This window comes from Canis lupus, chromosome 10 (assembly GCF_003254725.2).
Source record: "Canis lupus dingo isolate Sandy chromosome 10, ASM325472v2, whole genome shotgun sequence".
NCBI lineage: Eukaryota > Metazoa > Chordata > Mammalia > Carnivora > Canidae > Canis > Canis lupus.
Genome location: NC_064252.1, coordinates 38166001 through 38179823, shown reverse-complemented (window position 1 = coordinate 38179823; position 13823 = coordinate 38166001). Strand labels below are relative to the sequence as shown.

The 13823-nt window shown below is 45.8% G+C and overlaps 1 protein-coding gene across 3 annotated transcripts in view; it reads right to left on the bottom strand.

The window, feature by feature from the left end:
* UXS1 (UDP-glucuronate decarboxylase 1) overlaps positions 1-13823 on the bottom strand; it is a 93467-nt gene that overhangs the window by 64730 nt on the left and 14914 nt on the right. For all 3 annotated transcript variants that reach the window (XM_025462909.3, XM_025462916.3, XM_049115386.1), the window contains one exon: positions 971-998. In XM_025462909.3, coding sequence (XP_025318694.1) covers positions 971-998 — 28 coding nt within the window. Of the gene's footprint in view, positions 1-970; positions 999-13823 lie in introns of those variants that run through there.

Genomic DNA, 13823 nt, shown 5'->3' with positions numbered 1-13823 from the left:
CTTTCCTGGGAATTTGATGCAAAATGGAGCTTTTCCAGGTGAAAAAACAGAGTTCCTTTAAATGGGATCTGAGCACCCCTCCTAGCCACACACAGAAGTCTTTGTCAGGAGACACGCCCTGGTGGTAGGAGTCCGATCAACACCGCCCCACTGGCCTTGCAAAACCTACTCAATATGAAAAGCCTGGTGAGAGCACAGCAACCCTTTACCCTAGTAGCCTAGTGCAGGGACACTCAACTTCCAAGCTCACAGCAAGCACCACAACTGTGATGGCTGCTCTTTTATTTTCACTACCAAGAAATAAAAAGTGTAACGAATTTGTCTTTAAATGCAAAACTGTTCTAACAGCGCCAAATTTGTTATTATAATGAATGCTTATTAAGGTTTTTTTTTCTAGAATATCAACACAGGATGTTACTCTTCTGGGTGTCCCTGTTACATTTATCACAAAGCACAAATAATGCACATGCAGGCCAGAAGGCTCCTTGTTCGGAATTTGAGATAAACAGGTGGCCTCAGGACTCAGTGGTCTGCTCCCAGGCCAGGGGCCAGCCACGGTTTCCTTAAGACAGCCCCCTTCTCAAAAGGCTTTGGACAGGCATGCCCCCACCATGTGTTTGTTCAAGCCACCCAGAAACACAAACACATTTTAGCCAGTTAAAAGCTAGGGTCAACCCCTTCCTGTGTACAAAAGGAGGGAAGGGACCCTGCAGTGGGCAATGCAGAAGAATCAGCCAGTAAAGATGGGCTTTACCTGAATAAATAGTAAAATCACCTGTATTCCTTGAGAAAATCCATAAGAAAAAACACAAGCTTAGATGTGTGAATGGAGAGGAGGAAAAAAAAACCAAACCCTCAGTTTCATTTTTAAAATCCTCCAGTTAACCCATACCATCTACAGTATATATGTAATAACTGAAATATGTCTATAAACCCAAACCACAGTATTCAAGTTATTAAAAACAGTTACCTCATATTAACGAAGTTGCCCCAAACGGCTGGAAGGGAAAGAAGAGAAAAAGAGGTCAATATTTAACTTCAAGACATTCAAGGATTCCAAATAATACAATTTTAATATTCAACCAATATTTTCAAGTACTCTACAAAATCTAAATTACAGCTCATGAAGACAACAGAATGCATACTTGTGAAGTATTAAGTCCTACTAAAAAATAAGTGAAAAGAGGATCCTATACATCTCTTTAATTTTGGAATACCTCTTTTGGAGGTCTGCAGTTCAGCTGTGCTTGTGTTTCAATAAACAGTATGTCCCCAACCTTTGAGGAAGAGCCAGTCACAAGCATCAAAGAACTGCATGCCTGAAAGAGATCCTAGGGCTCAGTCCAGTCTTTTCCTTTAAATGTCTATGAAACCAAAACCCAGAGAGGTTAGACAACGGCCTGACTCTGTGGCTTAACTTCACCTGGACGCCCAAATGCTTTCTCAGCACTTCCCACATCTCTCTTATAATCCAGTTTCTTGTCTGCTGGCCTGCTTCTTTGATTATAGACACCGGAGGGGGGGTTATCATGTGTACACAGCTGGTGCTCAATAAATGTGCATAACCAGCCCAGCTGCAACAGTGAAGTTTTGCCATGGATGACTGTAAAAACATAATACCAGGCCATGTGCCGCCACATGAAGTTACCAGACAGAGAAAGAAACCCTTCCCGTGAATGAATGTCTCTCTTATTTGTACTCATTCCTATTAGGCCCTTCTGTAGTCATTCCCCAAATACTCAATACCTCCTAAGGGCCAGATGCTCTTAAGAACTAGAAAAAGATGACAGAGCAAATGCAAAACCCTCCTCCCCACCCCCAACCTGGAGACAGTGATTCTGTGAGCCTGGGAAGGCCTTCAGGTTAGGATCTTTTCCCAGGCATCTTCTTATTGTCAGCATCAGGTACTTAGTAGGGGTTTAACAAATGTTTACTGACTAGGACTCAGTTTCCAAAACCACATATCGCTGATTCCATACAAGCACATTCCTCTCCAAATGGAGTAGTAAGCAACTGATACACAATATAGTAATAAAATAACTGAAAAGTGGCAAATAAGCAAGAAATGGGAGAAATTAAAATAAGTCCACACTATGTTCTTTATTCACGAAAAAATTTTTTAAACGTTTATACCTTTAGACCATGTGAGCTTACTTTTGAGTATTATCCTCAGGATAATCCACACACATACACATACACATACACACACATATACACATACATGCATACAGGAAAGCTGTCTTTACAAATCATGGCTTTACTTACAATAAAAAAAGGGGGGGGGCGAATAAGCCAAAATATCCTACAAGTGGGGAATATATATATAAATTATGATAGTCATTCAATTAAATCATAAAGCCATTAAATACCATGATGACTATTATCAAGCAGACAAGAACTAACAAGCGTTGGCAAGGACGTAGAGAAAAGGGAAGCCTCGTGCACTGCTGGCAGGAACTTAGGCTGGGGCAGCCACTATGTAAAACAGTCAGAAGTTCCTCAAAAATTAAAGACAGAAATGCCACAGGATCCAGCAATTCCATTTCTGATGCTTATCTGAAGGAAACAAAAACACTGATTTGAAAAAGGTATCTGCTTCCCATGTTCAGTGCAGCATGACTGTCAACAGCCAAGACACAGACAACCCAAGTGTCTGTCAAGAGATGAATTGGAGAAAAAAAAAAAGAGAGAGAGATGAATGGAATATTATTCCGCTATGAAAAGAAGGAAATCCTGCGACTTGGGTAACATGGATGGACCTCAAAGACATTATGCTATGTGAAATAAGTCGATAGAGAAAGATAAACACTCTATGATCTATCTCCCTTATCTGTGGAATGTTAAAACAGAAAAAAACAAAAAAAAAACCAAGTTTAGAAATACAGAGAACTGATTAGAGGTTGCCAGAGGTGAGTGGGTGAAGGTGGTTAAAATAAATAAGTCCTGGAGATATAATGTACAGCATGGTAACTACAGCTAACAACAGTGTATTTGCTTATTTGAAAGTTGCTAAGAGCAAATCGTCAAAGTTCTCATCACACGCATACATAATGTCTAACTGTGTGGCGAGGGATGGTAATTAGACTTATGTAACATATACCATGTATTTATACAGCAGTATATAGGGAGATATTAACTATTAACTTATATAAGCTAAAATGTAGCATTATATATTATTAACATAATACTATTTATAACACATGTCAATTATATCTTGCTAATATTGTATATAATGTTACATGTCAATTTTGTTAAAAAATACGGTTATGAAAATATGCTGTAACATGGTAATGCAGTTATGACAATTCCAGATGAGAAAATATATATGTAGTAGGACTTCTGCTACTAAGAACCACACAGAATCGGAAGACTGTCCGAAGATGCCACAATACTGTTTAAATGGCGACATAATTGTTTATTTTTCCTTCTTTGTTTTTATCTTGCTTTTTAAAAAGGAGGGAAAGATTTTTAAACCCTTGTTGAACTCCATGCCCCCCCAAGACAACCTGGGGACACGTGGGTTGGTGCTCAGCTCAGACAGCTGGCACTGTGGGCAAACCAGCAGGTGCCAAGCCCCATAGGCCCCACTTCACTGTGTACCTCAAATAAACAGAGCGTCTGTTCTTGGCTTCAGGGTTCTGTTAAAACACACCAGGAAGTTCTCCCTCTCTGGCTATGGAAGCTCAGGAGGGTAGCTATCCATTCCTGAAGGTGCCTTCAGGGTACATAATGCCTTCTGACAACCTTTTCAAATCATTCCATTGTATTTAGTTCCTTTTTAGTCTTTTCTTAAGTCAGTTTAAAATGCCAGTCTCGGGCAGCCCCAGTGGCGCAGCGGTTTAGTGCCGCCTGCAGCCTGGGTGTGATCCTGGAGCCCCGGGATCGAGTCCCACGTCGGGCTCCCTGCATGGAGCCTGCTTCTCCCTCTGCCTGTGTCTCTGCCTCTCTCTCTGTGTGTCTCTCTCATGAATAAAAAAATTCTTAAATAAATAAAATGAATGAATGAATGAATGAATGAATGAAATGCCTGTCTCAGAGATGTTTCTCAATCCTTCTATCACCCCTTAGACCATCTGAGGGCATGTAAGGCTGCCCCCCTTCTCTGGATGTCTTCTGCCTCCTTGAAGTATAAACACCAGGGCTCTGCGTGCTCTCCCCTTTCCAACTGGTCCTCTGGGCAAGCGTCACTCCCCTGGGAAGCAGGGGAGGCCCTGGGATCTGCCCCAGGGAATGAGGCCTAGGGCCACATCATTGCCACCTTTTATAAACAGGTAATAATGGCCATACACGGTTAAAGCCCGAAACTATTCTTGTGGGTCAGACTTCTTTGATTGGCTCCCTGCACTTGCAAACTCATCTTGCTCTTCCAGTTCACCACCACACCCCATAGCTTCATGAACCCCATCTCCCCTCCTCATCAAACAGACCTCTATGTAGGCTCCCCATCCAGTACCACCAACCCTCCACCCCCTTGCAGCCTCCACCGTTCCTGAAGCAGCTCCATCTCCAGTGCTCTCCTTGGCCAGAAGTGTAGATACCTCACCTAAGCATTACATTCCTGGGAAAGCCTTCCCCACCACCCTGCCTGCCCCAGGGGAACCTTAGGAGCCCTGTGTTGTCACAGCACTCACTACAACACTTCTTCATTGGCAGTTTACAGGGGAGTCTCCCTGCAAGATGAGGGGTTTCTGATTCACATCTGCAGCTCCCAACACATGTAGGCCAGCCACCCAAAAATTAGTTGAAAGAAGGAGGTCGAAGAACGTGTTCACTTTATTACTTTTATCCTGTGCGTATCCTGTACTTTTTCTCTTCAGAAGTGTTATGACCAATTAATCTTGAAGATGTTTTTATGTCGAGTTTCTGGCCTCCTTCTAAACTCTCAAAGGCTCGGTCTGCTTTGCTTTGGAGAACAAAAAGGACTGGTACCCAGCACAGACCAAACAGCAGGCAGGAGAACTTCCTGAATTACTGCAGACTCATTCCAAGGGGGAAAACACAAGCAATTCCCAACGATTATGGAGCCCTGCTCCCAGTGTTCTGTGTTGACTGGCCTGCAACCTTGTAGAGCACAGAGTTTACAAGTTCAACATTATTAAAAATTAACACTGCTTTTAGAATTTTGCAACTGCTTAAGTGAATCTGACTCACCTTACAGTGTTACAAGGGGGTCGTTGGGAATTACTAAGAGCTGTGCTCTACAGACACCTGTACTAAATGGAACTAAATGAAGTCAATTATGTGCTATACAAGGACTCGGTATTAAGAGAAGTACTTAAAAAAAAAAGATAATCATTCACCATCACTGACAAAGAACTTAAAACCAAATTCCCTTACACAGCGTTCAAGATATCTTAATTTATTCTGATTTTTATTTTAAAAATATTGACACGCAAAATGAGGCACACTGCTTTCACAATTCTCTGTCTGTATCTAGACTTCATGCTATGCCAGGAAACTCTGTTCCAGGAAAATCTATCACACAGAAATTTTCATTTAGGACAAAAAAATTGAGTGATTTTTTTAAGGGTATGATTAAAAATGAGTGTCCTTCTCCAACAAAGAACATATTAAAATGCTCATTCAACACCGTTGTAGTTTCTATTAGTCTAATGTGATTACTTAAATATTAATCAGACAGCACTAGAGACAAATCCTTGTAGAACATAATTTCTCAACCTGGAACCTGTGGGTCTCCATCAGATTCCTGATGACTTTCAGTAAGTCTAGGGGGGAAAACCTTGAAAGTCCATACAAAACCACACATACAAAGCTTTCAAAAATCCTCCATAAAAGCTTGACATTTCAGGGGACCATTGGTTTTCTAATGTTTTCAAATGGGGACAGATTATGTGTCCTTGAATACCAGGCTGCACAGAAGATGCAGATTCGTCCCCAGAAAGCCCTTTACCTAAATTACCTAAAATTACCCTATTTTAATTATTATTATGATACTGAATCAAACAAAACTACCATTTCTGTTTCACACCTGTATATTCTAAAAGGCTGCACTGTGTTTTAGCATGTTTTTGTTGGGCATTCTGACCACCATTTTTACCTAGAAAGTACATGTACTTTTTTTATCCTAAGTCATAGGAAGAAGTGTGAGTTAGGGAAAGCACTTCCCAGCCCGACGGGCACACAATTCTATCACACACAGTATACTCGGTGTGCCTGTAGGCAAGCACTGACAACCAGGCATCCTACAAACCAGGAGGCCAAGAGCTCACCAACTCAGCTTGCTGATATTAGAAAGTGTGACTGCATGGAGATCCCATGCAGGATTTGCCTTCTGTCTTCGATGTTTGCCAAAATCCTTTCGTTGCTCATCCACTAACATGATGGCCAGGGAGGACCCCAAGAGAGGTGGGCCAGAGAAGGTGGCGAGGCTCAGATGACAAGAAGCAGTAGGGGTCCACCGGTGGCGAGGCTCAGATAACAAGAAGCAGTAGGGGTCCACCTGGAGCCCCAAGGGGAAACAGCTTGAGCCCGCTCAGGCAGGAACAGGTGGAGTGCCCGCCACTCCTGAGACAATGGGAAACTGACCCACATCATGAACAGTCCTTCCAAGACCGGGCAGTAGGAGAAACAGCAAGCCCATGAAGTCTAGTAGGAGAGGACAGTCACCAACATAAATGCAGGTCTCTTTTTAAAAACACAAACTTTTATATTTTGAGCCCCTGCTAGGAGCCAAGCACTTTAGGAGGTCTTGCAACAAAAGCTCCTAACTCCATGGTGCCCATTAGACTGAAGTTTCTCCAGGACCTAACAATGACTAGGAATTGGCAGGGGGGCTGTGGGAGAGTACACTGGGTCTGCCTTCTCCAGTTCCAAAGGGATAAAATCTGGGCATCTCAGAGGCTGGGAGGCCCTACAAGGTCTACACTTCAGACCTCCCGAATCAGGATCTCTGCAGAGGAGCCTGGGTATGGCATTTTTCAAGTGACCCAGGTGACTGTGCCCCCTGGGGAAGGGGGAGAGTCTGCATCCTAAGGGATCTGGTGGCAGGCCACAGCCACATCTCACCTGTTGCCCACCTGCCGGGTCACACGGTCCAGGCTCAAGGCACTCCGGTCCCTGGTGATTTTTCCAACTTGCCTCAGACTCTTCATGCTTACTCTTTACCCAAATACCGCTTTATCTGCCTCCCTCCAATTCATTCAGGTATCAGCTCAATGAGGTCTTCCTGACCAATCTATCCCTAATAATGCTCCCACACACACACCCTCTTTCCTCCCTACCCACACTCAACCTGCTTTCTTTTGCTTCACACCACTTACCACCACATACTATATCCACATATCTATCTATCTATCTATCTCTGCTTGTATGTTTCCAGCCAAGAAAATGGAAGCCCCAACACAGCAAAGACTATTTTGTTCATGGCTGTTCTCTATGACGTTGAGATACTTCCACACAATATTCAGTGGTCACTCAGTATTTGCTGAAAGAATCAATGCATGAATAAAACGCTCTCTCAAATGACTGTGAATCACGGCTCTAAGGCAGGAGTCAGCAAACTTTTTCTGTAATGGGCAAAGAGTAAATACTTTAGGCTTTGTTGGCCATAAGATCTCTAGAGCCACTACTCAACATCGCCACTGAAGTGGGAACAGAGTCATAGATAATTCTAAAAGTGTGACCGCACTCCCATGCCACTTCATTCAAAGATATAGAAATTTGAATTTCATGTGTTATGAAGCAGCATTTCTTTCTTGACTTTCTTTCAACCATGTAAAAATTGTTAAAACTTTCTTAGCTCAAGGGTGGGCTGGATTTGGCTCATGGGCCACAGTTGCTTATCAATTCCTTCTCTAAGGGATACCAGAATGACTAGGTGCCATCCTAGTGCAGGAAGTCTTGTCCTTACAGGCAGAACTGCCAAAAGCCACCTATATGTAATACATATCAGAGAAGTAAAGGCTGCATTTGACCAGGCCTGGGGAGCAGAGAGGAGGCAGCAGGTCACGGACCTGGGGAGAGGGGGGTGCAGGCTTCACATACGCAGGGGGTGTCTCCTGGCCTGTGATGATGTACTCAGAGGAGAAGGGTGGGGAGGCCAATGCTAGCAGAAATATCCCAGGGAGGGAAGGATGAAGGGATAGGCCCAGATGGACCAAGAAGGTTTCCTTAACAAGCCCCCCATGGGGATTCTGTTGCTGCACCCAATATGAGCACCAACAGTTCCTCTTCCTAGCATTCGTTCCAAGACAGCAGGGCTCCTGGGGAGTGGACAACCAACAATCATCAGTCAGAGTGTGGCTCAGGGCAGCTGTGTTCTGGCCTAACAGGAAGCAGGGGTGTGAGGGACAGATGGGTCAAGAATGCAGAGGACAGAAGAGCATGGGCAGTGTACCAGGATGGGGTGGAGAATGGGTGTTCTTAGGAGATGAGAACACCAGAGGTGGAGGGAAGGCAGTGAGGGGAGGGGATAATGGTCTGAGATTAGCACACACTCCCTCAGAGGCAACCTGTCGTGATCCAGGCTGAAGATGTCTACTAGGCAAGTAGAAGCAGAGCCTCGGAGCCAGGAAGGCCAGCACCAGCTAGAGGTGTGGGTAGGGCACCTACTTGAGGCAAACATGTCAGAGGTTCAATGGAACATGGCACTGACTGTTGCATCCAGCCAGGCCATGGGGAATCATGTGACAAGGACAAGGCATGTGAGCAGTAAGCACAACGATGCCAGTACCACTGCCGCTGGTTCCTGCATATTGGCCTTCTTAGCTCCACTCAGTTTCTAGTCACCAGGTTGTGCAATCACCTCCATTTCACAGCTGAAGACCAGATCCAAGAGTAGTCTTGTGGGATTTGCTCAAGGTCACACGACCAGTCACCCCCCCCCCATACTCCACCAACACTACAAGTGCAAGGCCTCGTTCCAAAGCCCCAGAGTCACCCCCAACTCCAATGGGAAAAGGCATCTTGGTTTTGTTCCTAAACTTGGCCTCTAAGCCAATCCCCTAACCTCTAAGCCCCATGTGTGGCAGGTGCTCCACCTAAAACTGAGGAACACTGAGGTCATAAAACCCTTCTGGGGACAGCAAAGCCTCTATGCATGCTGCAGATGCTCCCTGTCTTGAAAGAGTGAACAGCAATTCCAATCCCCACTTGCTCAGGTCAAGAACACTTCAATTCAGAGAAGCATTCAGATCAGGAACCCCGTACAAAGACTGGGCACCTGGAGCTCATTTAAAAGGAGTATTACTGGCAGAGTAAGTTCCAGCAACGCTAAAGCACAGCAACACTGACGCACGCGTTCTGCTGTGACTCTGTTTACTGTTCTTCTCCAGGTTTTCTGAGCGTGTTAACTACAACAGAACGCCTCGTCTAAGCTATGACTCACTTTGTGCCAAGTCCTCACTGCAGAGATGTATGGTGTCATTGTGTTTTTCACACAGTGCCTCCCTGGTGGCACTATAAAACCTGTCCCCAAATTCTTTGACATGCCTCCTGCCAGGAAGTGGGATCAGTGTGGACTCATGTGACCATCTCCACTACAGGGGAGGCTGGCAGTGATGCCATGTGGCTTTGGAGCTGGTGACAGAGTGCTATTCCCTCGAGTTTGCTAGCATACTTGCTCTGAGGGGCCTGGGCCGCTGTGGACGAGGTCTGACCACTCCTTGGCTCTACAGGTCACAGCCAGGTACTGTGCAGGTGCTAACAGTCAGTCCTAGCAGAGCCCATCCTCAGGGGCCAGATGTGCCAGCAAAGAAACCCCCAGGAAGTAAATTTTCCAGCCTAACTGAAGTCCCAGACATCATGAAACAGATGTCTGAGATATTTCTGTTTCATTTCAAATTCCTGACCCAATGAACTCGTAAACAAAATAAAATGGTTGCTATTTCATACCCCTAAATTTTGAAGTAGTGGGTTAAGCAGCAAAAACATAAGCTGAATCAAAACAGATAAGTATGTCTGTGTCCCCAGCCCTTTAACCTAGAGAGGAGGCAGGCCTTAAGTCCTCCCCATCCGACGCACTCCCTACCAAGTGCATATGCACTCTTCCCTGTGCCCAAAGCACACCTCTGCACAGACCTTGGTAGAAAGCCTGGATGGAGACTGCAACCTGGAGAAACCCTTCCTCCCCCCACCCAGGCTGCCTGCCTTCACCTGAACTGACTAGTAAACGTGCCAAGGAAAGATGCACCCTTGCTTAGCACAAATGAACCTCAACAATCTTCGTACCAGAACATGGCAAATATTTGCCTGCCCTCAGGTAAACTTTGAAGCAGCTAGACTAAAATGTTTTTCAAAGAAGGCAAAAATATACATTATTTTTTTAAAGATTTTATTTATTTGACGAGAGAGAGAGAGGGAGAGAGCATGAGCAGGAGTGGCAGAGGGAGAAAGTCCCAAGCCTGACTCTGGGCTCAATCCCACAAGACACTGAGATCACAACCTGAGTCGAAACCAAAGTGGGATGCTTATCTTCATGCACCACCCAGATGTCCCTACTTTTTTTTTTTTTTTAAATACACTACTGTTGTAATGAGAAAAGCTTTAAAAGAGTTGTTTCAGTGGAGCAGAAGGTCCAAATTAAGAGCTACTCTTGTTTTTAATTCTTCAAATAAGAAAGGGAGATGTGTTGAAGGAGGGAGATTCAGTCTCTGGTTCCCGCTGAAAGAATTAGGTGTTCAAGGTCAGGCAGCATCATATATCAAAGGGCAGCAGTCACCGAACAGGGATCTTTGCCTCCTGCCTAACCTGAAGGAGCCTAGCCCAAAACTATGCACCCTGCAGCCAGCCAGGCCCCTGACTGTCCTAGGCAGTTAGACATGATGAAAACTGTCCAAGGAAAAGGTCATGAAACCCTTCCAGGGTTGGGGTGGCTGAGCAGACACCAGTAACAAGCAAGCGTCACAAGCCAAACGGAGGGCACCTGCTTGAGATCTCCCTGTGACAGTAGTCCCACTCTGGGCTAAGCTGCAGAGGCAGGCAAGCTCCAGAAGCAGAAAGGACAGCAGCACTTTCTAGGCCCTGCCCTGTGTTCCCTGCCATCCCCGCTGGCAGGTCCCAAACTTCAGCTATAAAACACTTTAAGTGACTCACACATTCTCATAGGCTTATCTAATAAAATGTACTGCCATTCCCATGGGAAAAAAAATTTTGTCCCAAGATGTTCCTTTTTTTTTTTTTTTTTTTTTTTACAAAGTGGTTAAAAAAGCAAGAAACTATGGGCTTTGCAGCAGACATATGGTCCTCCAAAGAATCTTTTTTTTTTTTTAAGAATCTTTATTACATGTAAAACTGCTGATATTTAGAACAGAAATTTAATAGAATCAATTTTTTCCTTTTAAAAACTATATACATGCTTAAAAAACATGAAAGTGCCTTCACAGAAGAAATCTGAGAGACTTGGGGTAAGACGTCTTTATACCTTCTGCATTATTTTAATTTCTACAACTCACAAAAAGCAAGTCTGAAATACAGTTTTTTAGGTCTGAAGAGGACAAAGTTGCTTCTGTCCATTCCAGGCATGGCAGCTTCATGGCTTACAAAGCACACGGTGACCTATTAAAATCCCCCAAACTGCTAAGTGAGAAAAACCCAGAATCCAAAACCATTTACTCAACCATCTTGTCAAGGAACTCCACCACTCTGGTTTAAAAGCCTGGATAAGACAAACTCTCTTCCACAGGGACCCTCTGATCCACACACAGGACAAAAGGTTATTTAAAACAGAGCTCCACAAAGTGTGTCCCGGGAGCGGTGGCAGGAGCGTCACGGGGACCTTGTCAGGAATGCAGATCCTCTTGCCTGCCGAGGTCGCCTAAATCAGAAACTCCAGGTAGGCACGAGTCCTCAGGTTTTAATGAGGCCTCTGGGTGAGGCACAAATCCTCAGGTTTCTTTTTTTTTTTTTTAATTAATTAATTAATTTATTTATGATAGTCATACAGAGAGAGAGAGGCAGAGACATAGGCAGAGGGAGAAGCAGGCTCCATGCACTGGGAGCCCGACGTGGGATTCATCTCCAGGATCACGCCCTGGGCCAAAGGCAGGCGCCAAACCGCTGTGCCACCCAGGGATCCCTATCCTCAGGTTTCAATGAGGCCCTTGGGTGACGCCGATTCACCTACAATCCGAGACTGCAGGAAACCGCCAACCTCTGTTGCTCTGCCATGCTCAAATCCTCCTAGGACACCCCGTGTTTTGTTAAGAGGACAAGAGTTCAACAATGTCCAAGTAAGCCACCTGCGGACACTCCCTCCACACTTCTAGATGTGCCCACCCTCCCTTCCCAGGCCAGCTCTGACGAGGCCCGACCCTTTGCTTCATGCCCTACTCCAACCCTGGGCTCTGGCCACTGCACCACCAGGACCAGAAACCCTCCCCCTCTGCCCTCCCATTTCCTCCACCTTCATGGAGCACTCTCATTCACTCACTCACCTGGCAGGCACCAGGTGTCCCGCCTTGAAAGCTGCTGGCTTTGCCATGTTCCTGCTCAAGATTTCCAAGCTCACCAAACCATCCTGACTGCCGGCTACAGTGATCGAAACCCCTGAGCATGCACCCCAGTTCCCCATATATATGGATATACACATTGTAAAGGCTGAGGTAGAAAGTGTGTGTATATATTTATATTCCAGAATTTCTTCCACTGCCCCCATGTGAAGGGTTCCAAGGACACATCGTCCCCCACCCTAATGCCTAATGCCAGCCCTGCAAGATGCCCTCATCCCCAGCACCCTGGCCCCCACACCTCCATCAACTGTCCCAGCAGGTCAGTGCAGTTCTTTTTTTTTTTTTTTTTTTTTTATTTATGATAGGCACACAGTGAGAGAGAGAGAGAGAGAGAGAGAGGCAGAGACACAGGCAGAGGGAGAAGCAGGCTCCATGCACCGGGAGCCCGACGTGGGATTCGATCCCGGGTCTCCAGGATCGCGCCCTGGGCCAAAGGCAGGCGCTAAACCGCTGCGCCACCCAGGGATCCCTCAGTGCAGTTCTGAATACAACAAGCAATCTTCCCCAGCCTTCCTACCCCACTGACTGGGCGATTCTTTTTTTTTTTTTTTTTTTTTTTTTTTATTTATGATAGTCACACACGGAGAGAGAGGCAGAGACACAGACAGAGGAAGAAGCAGGCTCCATGCACCAGGAGCCCGATGTGGGATTCGATCCCGGGTCTCCAGGATCGCGCCCTGGGCCAAAGGCAGGTGCCAAACCACTGCGCCACCCAGGGATCCCTGACTGGGCGATTCTTACATTGTATTTGTGCTTCCCAACTATGAAGTAATCAGCACCTTATCATAGATGTTCTCATCTCTGATAGAAAGCAAGATGCTGCTGAGATAAAGCTTGCTTAGGACCCGGTCCCCATGAGCTTGACTCGGCACACCTAAGGACAGAGACTCCGTGTCACTGTCACTCTGTACCACAAAGCCCTGGCATAATCACGGCATCTGACTTTCTCCCCAAAGGTTGTCCAGTGCTCCCCCCTGGCACCCCATGCTCGAGGCCTAGGAGGAGTCCCCTCTCCAAGCAGAAGCCAATCCCAGGGCTCCTCCTATGCTCCTGGGCAGGATGCCCAAGTACCCCTCTGCAGCCCCCTCCAGCCTCACCTCCCATGACTCACTGCCCTCTCTCATGCTCCCCTCCCCCATGTTCAAACACTGAACCCCCATGTCAGAGTGCACTGCACTTGCTGACTTCAAATCCTGCCCCGTTCTTCACCTTTTCACAGAGGCCTTCCCTACCCCTCCACCTCTCTGGGCCAGGTGGCTCTGTTCTATGGTCTTTCCAAGCCCTACATGTGCCTTCTCATCCCTCAGATGCCCTCTCTGACCCTTCACACCACTGCAGAGCCTTATACCTGCTTCT